The sequence below is a fragment of the Nuphar pumila genome, chromosome 13 (genome assembly GCF_984573655.1).
Source record: "Nuphar pumila chromosome 13, dmNupPumi1.hap1.1, whole genome shotgun sequence".
NCBI classification, from domain to species: domain Eukaryota; kingdom Viridiplantae; phylum Streptophyta; class Magnoliopsida; order Nymphaeales; family Nymphaeaceae; genus Nuphar; species Nuphar pumila.
In genome coordinates this window covers 98,769,008-98,782,958 of record NC_143261.1, presented here as the reverse complement: position 1 = coordinate 98,782,958, position 13,951 = coordinate 98,769,008, and the positions used below count along the sequence as shown (strand labels likewise).

The window sequence follows — 13,951 nt, the reverse complement described above, 5'->3', positions numbered from 1 at the left end:
AGTAAAGCTTGGTGAGCAAGAAATACCGGTGGATGACTGTTTCAAATATTGAAGAAATTGATGAAGATGTAAATCATAGGATAAAGGTTGGGTGAATGAAATGGAAAAGTGCAACTTGAGTGTTGTGTGATCGTAGAGTGCTATTGCGGTTGAAGGAAAAGTTTTATAGGACGACTATTAGGCTCGCTTTACTATATGATACGAAATGTTGGCTGCCAAGAGACATCATATTCAAAAAGTGAGTGTAGCTGAGATGCGTATGCTTAGATGGATGTGTGGAAATACAATAAAAGATAAGATTCAGAACGAAGAGATACGTAAGAAGGTATGTGTTGCACCCATTGAAAATAAGATGAGAGAGAATCGTTTACGGTGGTTTGGACATATTCGGCGAAGGCCTAATGATGCTCCAGTTAGAAGGATGGAGAAATAGGAAAATATATTAGTTAAAAGAAGTCGAGGTAGGCTTAGGAAGACTTGGATAAAGATGATAGGAAAGGATATGAATGCTTTGAACCTCACCGAGGACATGGCATTGGATAGAAATGATTGGAGGAGAAGGATCCATGTGGAAGACACGGAATGATTTTCTTTGTTGGTTCATATCGTCGACCCCAATTGTTTTGGGATGAAGGTGTAGTAGTAGTTGTTGTTGTATAAAGGCAGGGATGGACTTATGCTTTTCCCCATCCCTCCTCGTATCCGTCCCAATCCTCAACCCGCCCCATCCTCAATCCTTCTTTAGGGATGGCAATGGACTGAAGGGAAATAGAACCCCACCCCACCTCGCTCGGTTTGGACTGAGAATTGAGGACATGAAACAAGAATAAAGGCGATGATGGAGGTTAAAATCAAAATCCATAAATGGATGGAGGCAAGGATAATATATATATATATATATATAGATATATATATATATATCCTCTCAACTAGAGAGGGAGAGAGATTGTCATGGACGTAAGTCATAATCTGACCGAACCAGGTTAGTGTTCTTGTGTGTGGGCGTGTATTTGTGTGAAAGCTCTTTTATGGTATTAGAGACAGACTTCTCCAGGCGTGGAATCAAATTGGCCGATTCCATTGTCGTGGACACGAGTCATAATCTGGCTGAACCATGTTAAACTTGCTAGATCTGTGTGTGTGAAAGCTCTTTAAGGGTATTAGAGCCACATAATTATCCAGGCAAGGCATTCAGTTGTCGAGCATATCTTCGTCAAGTTCAAGCCCAAGTTCTTCATCCATGGGTATTGTTTCCTTGCAAAGCAGTTCCAGTAAAACAATGATTCAAACAGGAAGATATCAACTAATTTTTAATTTCTCCAGCGAGAGGAAGTGTTCCTGTGCTTGCAAAATTAAGTCATGGTCATCCCATTCATCACGGTAAGTCTCTGGTCGCGCTAGCCTATTCTTAGAAGTTGCAGCATACATCTCCTTCCTCCACTCCTCCACCTTTGAGCACCCACATTGAGTTGCAAGCCAATCAACATACTCAAACTATCAAAAGTGAAACATATTTTTCAGAGTTACACGTTACAACCATCAAAATTGATTCCTAAAAAGAGAGAACCTATAACATGAAAAATAACCTGCAATATTAACCAACACTGAGTTTGTCTGCGGTGCAATGACCAATTATATATATACTAGGTGGTGTTTTAAGCTTTCCAAATTTACAGGACAAGATCAATCATACCTGGTAACCTGACATATTATGAGTATAACGCTTAGGGTAGCCAGCAGCTTCTCTCTGAGAGTAAAAAGCTTCCACGTCTTTCAGCATCTCCTGTTCAGTTGGAAGCAAGATCCGTCCCGATAGAACGCCTGCCACCCATTTGCACTGATATTCAAACAATGGAAAAGGGGAGACCTGCAATAATTAAATGAAAATTTTAGGTCCTCCATTAAACAATTTACCTGTGTTTTTAATGTGTTAGAGAAAACCTTCCAGGGTATCCCAATGAACGAAAGGGATGGAGCCAACAATGGTGGAAAAACATGCTTATATAGTGGTCCCACACAGTGGTCATCCACAGTCACAACACCATTTGTGTCCAGAAATGGGAAGTGATATTTATAGCTGCAAAAGAGACGAAGAATTAACAAAGCAGAAAACAGTAAACATGTTTTACAAGTAAAGCGTAATTGACCGCGATGAAAAAGACATCAAAGGATTGTCTGTTAGAAACGCAAAATCAGAGTGCCAGTTGCAAAATATACATTGGCAAGATTAACTAGATTAAGACTGCAAGCAACTCAAAAGCTTTGTCAAGATTTAACTGTACAAAAGGAAGAAATCGGGCTTGAGCATGCTGGTGTGACCCTGTTGCAAATGTATGGCAAATATGGCCGGTGAACAAGCTGAATGAGCCGAGCCTAGCCTGTTCAAGCTCCGCTCGTTTACCATTTAAGTCAGCTTGAGCTTGGCTCGTGTTCGTAACCAGACGAGCCAAGCTCGAGTCAACCGAGCTGAGCCACGAGCTGCTAGTGTAAAAAAAATTTATATCAAATTTAATATTGCCAACAATGAGATTTGAACCTTGAACCTCTCTCTTACATGCAATATACTCTAACCAAGTGTAGAAAACCACTTTTTAAGCTAATTATTGCACCAAATTTCTATATGATATATTCTTAAGAGCTTACACGAGCCGAACCAAGCTGAGCACCTCTTGTTCCTGCTCGGCTCGTTTTTGGTTAACGAGCTGCTCGTGGCTCAGTTCGTCTGCTACATGAACGAGTTCATGGCGAGCCGATCTACAAGCTGCGTGGTTTGTATCCCAGCCCTAATGGCAAATATGCATCATAAGATGAACCAGTTTGAAAAAAATATATGCCTAAAATGCATCATACGATGAACCAGTTTGAAAAAAATATATGCCTAAAATGCATCATACGATGAACCAGTTTGAAAAAAATATATGCCTAAAATGCATCATACGATGAACCAGTTTGAAAAAAATATATATGCCTAAAACGCACCATAATACAAATCAAATTGAAACAAATGTGCAATTGGCTGTTCCAAAGAAGGGACACATTTTAGTCACAAAGTTGCAACAGTTTCTCTTATTTTCCCTGCACTATATCTCAAGCCTCTTCTAACAACTTTGATGAAGCAATGCCAAAACAAATGGAGAAACCACAGCAACCAACCAGACATTCTGCTTTACCTTGAGTTTCTAAGTTTTATTATAGATGCATATACTGTACCCTGTGCAGTGCAGAATGACATCAGCAATAACTGAACTTCCATCATTGAATACCACTGTACCATCTTCGTGAGTGCTTTTAATCTGCATGGTTTTGGCTAATATCAGCTTTTCTTGCTTGATATTGCATTATTACTTGCACTTTTCCCTGATAGGTTTCTTCACAACAACCTTTTCAAACTATAAAGCCAGAAGAAATTGCAGAGACAATGTTCATTACCATGGAGTGAAGCATCATGTTGTCATAGCCTCGTTGCCTCTTCACTATTTCATCCGATTTAGACCTCGAAGAAACATGAACTTCCTTAGCCACTGGAGCAATGTCGCTAGAAATATCAACAGCACTGGCTGCACTGCCTATTAGAACCACAACCTGGCAACAGAAGGTTAAGAAAAATGAGCAGCACCAGTATGTGGCATCTTACATCCATGACTCAAATAATCTCAACTTTGAATGAACAAAATAATTAGATGACATCACAAAAACTTTTTATGATGATTTTTCTGTATAAAGTATAAACCCATTCAGAACATGCCTATTTGTAGATGACACAGCAAAGACACAGCATCATCAAAAGGTGACCATGCCAATGTCCGTAGGCTACTGAATGATAATAGTACTCATACAAGCTCCTAGAGAAAATTAGAAGCACAAACATAACAAGCCCACAATTGATTAGTTGCAGGAAAGTTTCGTAATTGGTGATGTATAAAGTATTAACTCTAAGGCATTGACCATAAACAAACCATATTTCATTGCTATGAATGTAAAAAGTTCCTTGTATGTAAAAAGAACAAAATATTTCAAAGTTTCATACAATTCCTAAAGAAAGAAAATAAAAAAGGGTATGTATTTAACTCGATAAGCACGACACAACCTGTGCAACATTACCACAATTACAGGCCTTTACTGCGTAATCTCCACATCAAAAATATATGCATTGAAGGGTGCATGAATTCATAGGCAGGATTCAAGATATTTATTGATAAGTTTGAGAAGGGGGTGGAGGTGGAACAGAAAGCAGAGGCAATAATGTTAATAGACTAGAGTGAATTCCTCATGGACACAAGTTTGGAGGCACTTAAAGGCACTCGAGTAAAATCTGATTGTAGCATACTAATAGTAACATATAAGGACTGTCAACAAAAGGCATATAAAGCAGAAATATCAATAAGCAGGTGCATTGCAGTTAGTGTGCATACTTTATCCTGGAATGGCTCAGGAACACGATAATTGTGACTGTGCATTTGTTTCCCAGGCCACCCTTCAACACCTGTAAAACGCAAGAACATAGTAGCAGTCATGTAACAGCAAACTTGAAGATGATCTAATTGATCGCCACAAGGCCCACAACAACTATGTGGGAATCACAGGCTTTATGATCAATGCACTATAAATATTTCAGGCGCACCAACAAGCACATCCAGAAATGATAAATATCAGGATATAAGAGATTCTAGAAAATGAGTGAAGCATACAATAGTGTCATAAAACAAAGCGCACAGCAAAGCTCATCTTTAGCATGTCATTCAAAAATGAGAATTTACAAGAATTTTTTGAAACTCATGACCACAAAACTAACTAGCAAATATCGCTCTTATTTCAATCAAATAAACATGACAGCAGAGAACGCATCAAGTTGTATTTCTTCAAGCAACTCCACTAGCATACTGCCCGTATTTTAAATCCTCAAGATCACACTAGTAAAAACAAGATTGAAAATCTTCTTCTTTCAAATTCAGAAAATAAATATATAAGGTAGCTGATAGAATTGTTGGACTAACTAATTTTCAATGAAACAAAATAACGAATAAGCGCAATACTCACAGCTAATAATAATCATCAATCAGCACCAAGCTGAAGAAATGAAACGACATATGATGCAAAAGAATGTGCAAAATGGAACCGGAATTTACCGATGAAATTATCCAGACCCACAAGATTATAGCAGAAAATTACCCATGTTCTTTCTATTTCTTCCGAAACATCTTTAGTCTCTAAATTCACTACTAACAGAGACTGCAATATAAGAATTCACTACTCCCTTCTTACGTATTACTACCGCAGACATCGAAGACTATATCCCCATTGCATTTTGTTATCTTGCATTAGTAAATCAAAATTCACCGAATTTCAATACGCAGAAAGAATTCGAACTAAGGACAGCCAGAAATGCCAAACTTGAGTAAGAAAAAAACACAAAATTAGGCCAAAAACCGAATTACCAGGGATGTCGGCGATCCGGGGCTCCGTGAAATGGCCGTTGCAGACGACGACTCCGTCGAAGACCTCATTTACGTCAACGGACAGCTCTCCGTCGAAGACCTTCCGGGACCGGACCAGCCACCGCCCGTCGGTGGCCCTGCTCACGTGGAAGACGTCGGTCTGGAATCGGAACAACCCCACGAGATTGAAGTCCCTGGCGAAGTCGGAGAGGTAGGCGAGGACCTCCTGGTGGCCGGGGAACCGCCGGCCGTCCCGGCTGACCGGCTGAGCTGAGAAGGGGTAGTCGAAGAACCCCATGACCTCCCTGGAGAGGTTGGTGCGGAGAGACCGGTAGACGCTGCTGTGGACGACAGTCCGGTTGGGATCTCGGCTGAGGAGATCGCCGGACTCGACCTCCGGCGTGTAGACCCAAATGCCGCCGAGGGTGTGGCCGCGCTCGAAGACGACCACCCGGTGGCCCTCCCTCCTCATCTCCCTCGCCGCCACCAGCCCCGCCGCCCCAGCCCCTATCACCGCCACCTCCTTCGCTTCCCGCCTGCTCGGCGCCGAGCCCCTGCTTCCGGACACCGCCGGTGGCGTCGCCATCTCTATTGGAGGGGAGCCGCCCAAGTTTGTAGTGAATTTATAGGGTGACACGTATCCCTGAGTCCTGTGGGTGTGTTTTTCGGGTGGGACCCGAAATTTTGTAGATCGCATGTGCAAACGGATGAGGGTCGCCCCCCAAGGGGCGTTGGCGTAGTGGGGTGGCGCCTTGGCTGCTAGACGGGCCGTCGAGGTTAGATTTTACCTGTACGTCGCTTTTCTGCGCAAGCCAACGCGTGGCATACCTCATAGTTTTACGGTGCAGGCACGACGATTATAGGTATCGAAGGCTGAGGAGGCTTCTTTCCGATTTAGATTCAGATTCACATTGGTATTTTGACTCAACTCTGCTACACAATAACTTTGGTTTAGATTTTTGTTTAGTATTTGGACCTGTTGCCTGATGTTTTTAATTTGGATCCATAGTTGCTACATGGGGAAGCTCTCGAAACGAGAGGAAGTTGTGAGGAAACTGCTTTTAAAGTATGGAAAACTCAAATCCTTTGAGTGAAAAACTGGCTTCCACGTTTCTCAAATGGGTTTCCTTTAACTTCTCGAATGACTCCTCTCGCTTCTTGTCCCTTCTCCCTTTCTTATGTTTTTCATGTTGAAAAATAATGAACAGTTTATAACAAGCTTTCACATTTGTTTTATATTGCTTTATACTTGTGTTCCCATCGTTTCTTAATTGCCTTCTCCCACGCTTCGTGTTTCTTTTTCATGGCTTCCCACTTCATACTACCTTTTAGCACTCGTTTCTCCGCTCTTGCTTTATGAATCACTTCTCGTGTCCATTTTGTTTGCTAATAACTATGGGTCTACCAACAGGGGTTAGGATTGTCTGGTAGGAGCAGCTAGTGCATGTCGGGTTCAAAACCCAATGGTATAGTTGTATAACTAGGGGTCTGCCTAACCCCAGCTTGCCTTTCGAGAAAAAAAAAAACTATGGGTATACCATGATAAGTAGCCAACCAACTTGCACGACTAATTAAATCTGATTAAAAAAAACTTAAAACAAAAGTTCTTTTATTTTTAGATTTTTTGCCAAGCCAAAGAATAGCCCCCCGCTAGCAGGCTTCTAACTGGTAAAACCCTTGAGGTTCTCTTGCAATAAGGGAGCCACTAATGGGTTTCGAACTTGTGATGTCTCGTCAATTTGGTGACATTCACAAATTCCGATATCAATCAGATTTAGTAGCAAAACTCAAGACCATAACCAAAACCAGCTATTATAGAATGTGATTTTGACTTGCCGAATCCAATTAAACACATCAGATTCTATCAGATATTGGATAAAATCAGATCCTCTGACATTTCTAAATATAATTTTTAGCGCCCAAACTCGAACGTGGTCCTCCTTGTTCAAAGCATAATGAGTGAATTTGGGTTTGGGCCAAGATGACCGAAAACATACTTCATACCCATCGGTAAGTACATTCAGCTTAAACGGCGGGAAAGGGACACCTTTTTGTAGCGGTAGGTTTCGAACTCATGATGTATCAACTTGGTAATGTATAGAAATCGCCCACCTACCAGATGAGCAGAGCCCTGGTGGGCAGATTTATCATGATTTATTGATAAATGAGAATACTGCTTCACTGTGAGGTTTATTAGAACAGTTCCACAGGAAAAATTTTCAAACACATACCACCAAGGAAACAAACAGGAAGATATCATCATATTTTCAATGCCTCGAGCGAGAGGAAGTGCTCCTGTGCTTTCAAAACCAAATCATGGTCATCCCATTCATCACGATAAGTCTCTGGTCGCGCAAACCTATTCTTAGAAGTTGCAGCATACATCTCCTTCCTCCACCCCTCCACCTTCGGGCACCCACATTGGGTTGCAAGCCAATCATTATACTCGAACTATCAAAAGCGCAACATATTTTTTAAACAAAGTTAAAAACCAGGAAATTGATTCCTTTTAAAATGATAGAACCCATAAAACAAGGATGCCATCATACAAAGATGGATCCATACTATGTCAATCCTAGCCATCCAACCAACGGTTAAGATTAGTCCACATTCTCACCCGGAAAGTGGACTAACACTATCCATCCAGATGGATCCGTTAGCAGAGCAGATCCAGTGATTGGGCTTGAGCCACACAAACACAGAAAATCACTGCAGGTTAGCAATTTTCTGTATTTTGTGTTTTACACGGAAAATCGCTGCAAGTGTAGCACACAGAAAATTGCTGCACTTGTAAACGATGTTCTGCATTTTATGTTGCCAGATTATATAATTTGTAAAGTACCACAGCATCATGTCATAAGATAAGATCCTTTCCCAAACACATAACATGAAAAGTAAGCAGTAATGTTAACCAACACAAAATTTGTAGGAAGAGCACTGACCAATTAAAAGCTTCCAAGATCGATTTTACCTGGTAATCTGACATATTATGAGTGTAACGCTTAGGATATCCAGCAGCTTCTGTCTTGGAGTAAAAGGCTTCCACATCTTTCAGCATCTCCTGTTCAGTTGGAAGCAAGATCCTTCCTGAAAGAACCCCTGCCACCCATTTACTTTGTAATTCAAGCAATGGGAAAGGGACAACCTGCGATCAATCACACTCAGATCCCGCATTAAATCTACCACCATCAACGAGTCTTGATCAGTAATAGAGAAAACCTTCCAGGGTATCCCAATGAACGAAAGGGATGGAGCCAGTGACGGTGGGAAAACATGTTTATACAGTGGTCCTACACGGTTGTCATCCACAGTCACGACACCGTTTGTCTCCAGAAACAGGAAATGATATTTATAGCTGCAAAAGAGACAACACACCACAGCAGAATTAACAAAAAGAGAACAGTAAACATGCTTTACACATAAAGCTTAATTGACCATAATGCAGAAGCCATGAAATAGTCCGCTAGAAACTCACGACCAGCGTGCCAGTTGCAAAATATACCAACGTGGAAAGGCTCAGCAGATAAAAAATGCAACCAACTCAAAAGGCTTTGTCAAGAATTCTCACAGCACAGGTTGTAAAGGCAAAAACATTAGTAGCTACTCTCTCACAGAACAAACCAGCACATTATGAAACAGAGAAGGAAAGATTCAACTGTATGTGGACAAAGCTGGTGTGACCCAGTGCGAATATAATTCAAACATGAAAAGCTGTCATCCGATAAAATTGAAATAATTGTGCCATTGGCCGAATCCAAGAAAGATAAATTTTAATGGCAAAGTTGTTTTCAAAATCTTACAATTGCTAGCTTCTTTGTCTACAATGGATGCATATACCATACCCTGTGCAGTGTAGAATGACATCCGCAATAACTGAACTTCCATCATTGAATACCACTGTACCATCTTCATGGGTGCTCTTAACCTGCATAGTTATAGCTAATATTAGCTTTGCTTATTCGCTTGATATTGTGTTGCACTTTTCCCTCATATAGGTTCATTCACAACCTCTTCAAACTATAAAGCCAGAAGAATTTGCAGAGTCAATGTTCATTACCGTGGAGTGAAGCCACGTATTGTCATAGCCAGGTTGCCTCTTTGCCTTTTCATCATCAGATGCAGATCTTGAAGAAACATGAACTTCCTTAGCCATTGGAGCAATGTCTCTAGAAATATCAGCTGCACTGGCTGAGTTGCCTATCAGAACCACAACCTGACAACAAAAGGTTCAAAACAATGAGTAGCGCCAGTATTTGGCATCTTAAATATATGATTAGTCTTGACAATCTTAAGTTCAGGAACAAGGCTTCTCTAGTTTGAATGGGAGTGGATAGTCATCTTGCTGTTTATATGATGCCACAGATTTCAAAACAATTATGAACGAATATGATAAGCCACCATGGCCACAGTTAATATGAAGTTTCCCAATTGGTAATCCATCATGTTCACTGTAAAAACTAAGACTAACTTCATGGATTGAAAGCCAAAGCAAAAAATGTATACACTGATTGATTGTCAGAACTCCTTGTCCATAGCATGAATAAAGCACATTTCATCATTGTGAATGTAAAACATCATTTTGTATGTGATAAGAACAAAACCTTTATTTAAATTGTATACCACTCCTAAAGAACAAGACTTCTCTGCGAACAAAGATCAAGCATTTCAAAAATGTAGGCAAGCGTACAAAAATGAGGTGTTCATGGACAAATGCCACATGTTGACATTTGTCCTGGACCGGCAGGTCGCACCCCTGGCGTTGCGACTGGCTCGTCCTGTGCAGACGGTTTGTAAAGCGTCTGCACAGGATGCACTGTGTTCTGTTTTCAACGCAGCTGCCTGCCGTATCAAACGAAGGACAGAGCTCGGGCAGGGAACGCTAAAAGCAACTATTTCCCTTTTCCGTAAAGATTCGTCATGAAGTGTTCGAAGGGAACTCGGTTGGGTGAGTTCTACAGATAAACCGCTGAAAAAGGTCAACAAGGCTTTCTCGTTCTAATGCTTCCTAGTATCTGTGCCGTACATATTTCCAAATATTCAAATCATCTTAGAACATTACCATATTAACTTGGGTCACATACCTGCTGCCCATATCAGATAAAAAGACTGTAATAAGATATATGACAAGACTGTGCTTGTATCCATCCAAGTACATACGAAGATATTGATGCGAACTAAAGAAAACCAAGACATTACTACCACAAAATTTCTAGTTAAAAAGTATTAGCAAAGTAACTTAAGTTGATTACTCCTCAACATTATTGGAAGACCTTGCTCCAAGAGTAGCCTTGCAGAGGCTTCTCAGTCATTCAACAGATGATTAGACATAAAGCACCAACGATAACTAGCAGTAATTGCATTTTTTTACATACTTTATCTTGGAATGTTTCAGGAACTCGATAATTGTGACTGTGCATTTGTTTCCCAGGCCACCTATCAACACCTGTAAAAAGCAAGAACCGTGAAAATGAGATAAACAAAAGTGACAGAAATTCCTCACGGTTCAGAAATCCCAAACTTGGGTAAGAACACAGACACACACAAAATTAGGCAAAAAACTGAATTACCGGGGATCTCGGCGATCCGGGGCTCCGTGTAATGACCATTGCAGACGACGACGGCGTCGAAGACCTCATTCACGTCGACGGACAGCTCGTTGTCGAAGACCTTCCGGGACCGAACCAGCCACCGACCGTCCGAGTTCCTCCCCACGTGGAAGACGTCGGTCTGGAACCGGATCGACCCAACGAGATCGAAGTCCCGGGCGAAGTCGGAGAGGTAGGCGAGGACATCCTGGTGGCCGGGAAACCGCCGGCCGTCGCGTCCGGGCCGAGCCGAGAATGGGTAATCGAAGAACCCCATGGACTCCCTGGGGAGGTTGGTGCGGAGCGACCGGTAGAGGCTACCGTGGACGATGCTCCGGGTGGGGTCGAGGCCGAGGAGGTCGCTGGACTCGACCTCCGGCGTGTAGACCCAGGTGCCGCCGAGGGTGTGTCCGCGCTCGAAGACGACTACCCGGTGGCCCTCCCTCCTCATCTCCCTCGCCGCCACCAGCCCCGCCGCCCCCGCCCCGATCACCGCTACCGGACGGGCGGTGGAAGTCACCATCTCTCTGGTCGATGAGAGCCGTTCTAACTTCTGAGAGCCGTTCTAACTTCTGTTACGAACATATAGGCGTGACACGTGTCTTAGATACCCACGGGGTCTTTTGGGCGTGGGCCCGAAATCTTGCGAAGAGAAGTGTGCAAGTGGATCGGTGTCGGGTCGGGACAGGGATGCAAATGGATCGGACTAGGTCGGACCTTTTGATCTGATTCCAATTTGAAACACATCATACTAGGATTTGGTTTCAGGATTTTTCGGATTGGAATTCGGATTCAGATTGGTATTTTGACTCAACTCCACTTGATAAGATCTAGTTAGAATTTGGGTTCGTATTTGGACATGATGCCTAATATTTTGATTTGGATCTAACATGACCCGTAGTCAACCTACTTTACCCCTTGGGATTAAACCCATAACGGATTTCGGGTATTATCGGGTCAAACAGTTGGGCTCATGAGTGAAATATGTTTCGGTTCATTCCAACCCAAAACCAAATTCACCCCAATATTGAGGGGACCCACGATCATGTCCGGCCCTCCTTGGTCCTTGCTCCCGCCCTCCAATAACAAAGCTGGCCAATTGACAGCCTATAATATATATATATATATATATATATATATATATATATATATATATATATATATATATATATATATATATATATATATATATATATATATATATATTGTTCTTGGGGCACGAGTTCACGATCTGGGTCAGATCACGAGAGAGAAAGAAAAATGTTGATTGTACACGTCTCTTTTATTTTATTTATTTCTTTCTATATGAATTGGATCGGCTTTAACCCAAACTAGAGTCGTACCAAACTCTATAAGGTTAGGGTTTGGTGATAAACAAGGAGGTCCGATTAAAATTTAGGTATGATTCAAAGGATCCAATTAATATATAGAGCCGGGTATGATTTATGAAATTTTATACGAGACTCGGGCCAGACCTGAGTTCCTACTGAGATCCACAACTTTTCAATGTAAAAAGTATAAAAGCTATTATTCTATCAGGTATGACTGGTTCATATAATCTTTATATGATCCGGTTACCCGACATCTTAAATCAAATCTGGGCTTGATCTCACACGGGTTCGAACCAAACCCGACACATTGACACCCCTATATTTTAACGGCTTTAATTAGGGGTTACGCTGATGAATTTGGCCGGATGCAAGTCTCGGTTCCTAATTGAAATAAGATTTTAGTCAATTTTTTAGCTTTGCGTTTGGGATTTTATTATAACGCGATAAATACGTTGGTCAGGTAGGCAAGAAGACAAATTTGAGCAGAACAAGTTGGACATAATGTTTTATGTAGGTTTGTATGCATGTGAAAGGGTTATGACGTCAATGCACCTGCTCTTCCACTGGGAACTGGATACAGAAGCAATACATACAGGGATGTCAAGATATTTGTTGTCATCCTCAAACCACTGGCGGAGCCAGGGGTGGGCATGGGTGGGCGGTCGCCCACCCCAGAATTAGAAACCAGAAAAAAAAAATTCTTCTGACGATGTTAAAGAAAGAATATGCGTCCATGTGTGTTTTCTTCTGACGATGGTAGTGCTAATATTTTCCTTTAATTTTTTTTACCTTATTGAACTGTGTAAAAACTGCAGAAGAGACAGGTTATTAGTCCGTGGGAGTTGGAGTTCTCTCTTGTGAATATTCAACTAAGATCTGTGTGCTTTTCCCTAACTTCTTCTTTTGTCATTTGTTCTTTGTGAAATCGTGTAACCTACGTTTATGGGGAACCCGGCTCCACTCATCCCTGTATCATCCTCTGTGGTCATAACTCCCCCTGGGATCTCATTGGTACTAAGTTGTTTTGATCAATTTGGCCCTATCGATGGGTTCAACACGGTTGATTTAATAGAAATCAATCTTTTGATAGTGTTCTTTAACAAAAAAAACATGATTTTCAATTTATTTTGACAGTGTTCTTTAACAAAAAAAACCCATGTTTTTATTAATGGTTATTGATTTTTGAATCAGCAAAAAGTCCTGCACATAAGTTGGATTCTGTCTATTCAAATGCCAATCTTCACTAAATGGATGGTGTAGATCACATACACTGGGTCCAATTTAATGAAAGCAACTTGCATCGGTGAGGTCCTAATCACAGGAATGACGATATGGATGACTAGAACCTAAATCTGGTTATGGGTGCCATGCAAAACACTATGCTTGCTTCACTAAATGGATGAAAAGAGGGATTGAAAGTGTGTTGTAGCCTGACCACGGGCAGGGCGATGCCATGAAGGCCCTCAGAATGATGAAACCAGATGGTACCATCAACTTGATGGCCATCGCCTTCTTCGGCCAAGGAGGCTGCTTCTGGAAGAGCATGTCAGATCTATCACGCACAACCAAAATTTCTTCTGACGATGGGTGGGCAAAATTT

General features: G+C 41.5%; 2 protein-coding genes across 2 annotated transcripts; both read right to left on the bottom strand.

The window, feature by feature from the left end:
• Positions 1 to 1,135: 1,135 nt before the first annotated feature.
• On the bottom strand, positions 1,136 to 6,021 carry LOC149819403 (flavin-containing monooxygenase FMO GS-OX-like 3). Its single transcript, XM_089986403.1, has 7 exons — positions 5,436 to 6,021; positions 4,413 to 4,483; positions 3,430 to 3,582; positions 3,211 to 3,293; positions 1,942 to 2,077; positions 1,694 to 1,867; positions 1,136 to 1,494 (listed from the first exon to the last, which is right to left on the bottom strand). Exons 1-7 carry the CDS (start codon positions 6,019 to 6,021, stop codon positions 1,300 to 1,302), a joined length of 1,398 nt encoding a protein of 465 aa, XP_089842529.1. The 3' UTR covers positions 1,136 to 1,299.
• A 1,501-nt stretch (positions 6,022 to 7,522) lies between these two features.
• LOC149819402 (flavin-containing monooxygenase FMO GS-OX-like 4) lies at positions 7,523 to 11,558 on the bottom strand. The gene is made up of 7 exons (XM_089985264.1): positions 11,003 to 11,558; positions 10,808 to 10,878; positions 9,493 to 9,648; positions 9,278 to 9,360; positions 8,655 to 8,790; positions 8,407 to 8,580; positions 7,523 to 7,886 (listed from the first exon to the last, which is right to left on the bottom strand). Exons 1-7 carry the CDS (start codon positions 11,541 to 11,543, stop codon positions 7,695 to 7,697), a joined length of 1,353 nt encoding a protein of 450 aa, XP_089841390.1. The 5' UTR covers positions 11,544 to 11,558; the 3' UTR covers positions 7,523 to 7,694.
• Between the last annotated feature and the right edge of the window lie 2,393 nt (positions 11,559 to 13,951).

Bases quoted from the DNA above. Each gene is read 5' to 3' on its own strand.
- LOC149819402 (XM_089985264.1), bottom strand. From the start codon at position 11,543: ATGGTGACTTCCACCGCCCGTCCGGTAGCGGTGATCGGGGCGGGGGCG. The intron at 9,361-9,492 runs GTAATGAACATT...ATAACTATGCAG, and splicing joins ATACGTGGCTTCACTCCACG to GTTAAGAGCACCCATGAAGA. The intron at 8,581-8,654 runs GTTTTCTCTATT...GATTGATCGCAG, and splicing joins TCATTGGGATACCCTGGAAG to GTTGTCCCTTTCCCATTGCT.
- LOC149819403 (XM_089986403.1), bottom strand. From the start codon at position 6,021: ATGGCGACGCCACCGGCGGTGTCCGGAAGCAGGGGCTCGGCGCCGAGC. The intron at 3,294-3,429 runs GTAATGAACATT...AAAACCATGCAG, and splicing joins ACATGATGCTTCACTCCATG to ATTAAAAGCACTCACGAAGA. The intron at 2,078-3,210 runs GTACAGTATATG...TCTCTTTTGCAG, and splicing joins GTCATTCTGCACTGCACAGG to CTATAAATATCACTTCCCAT.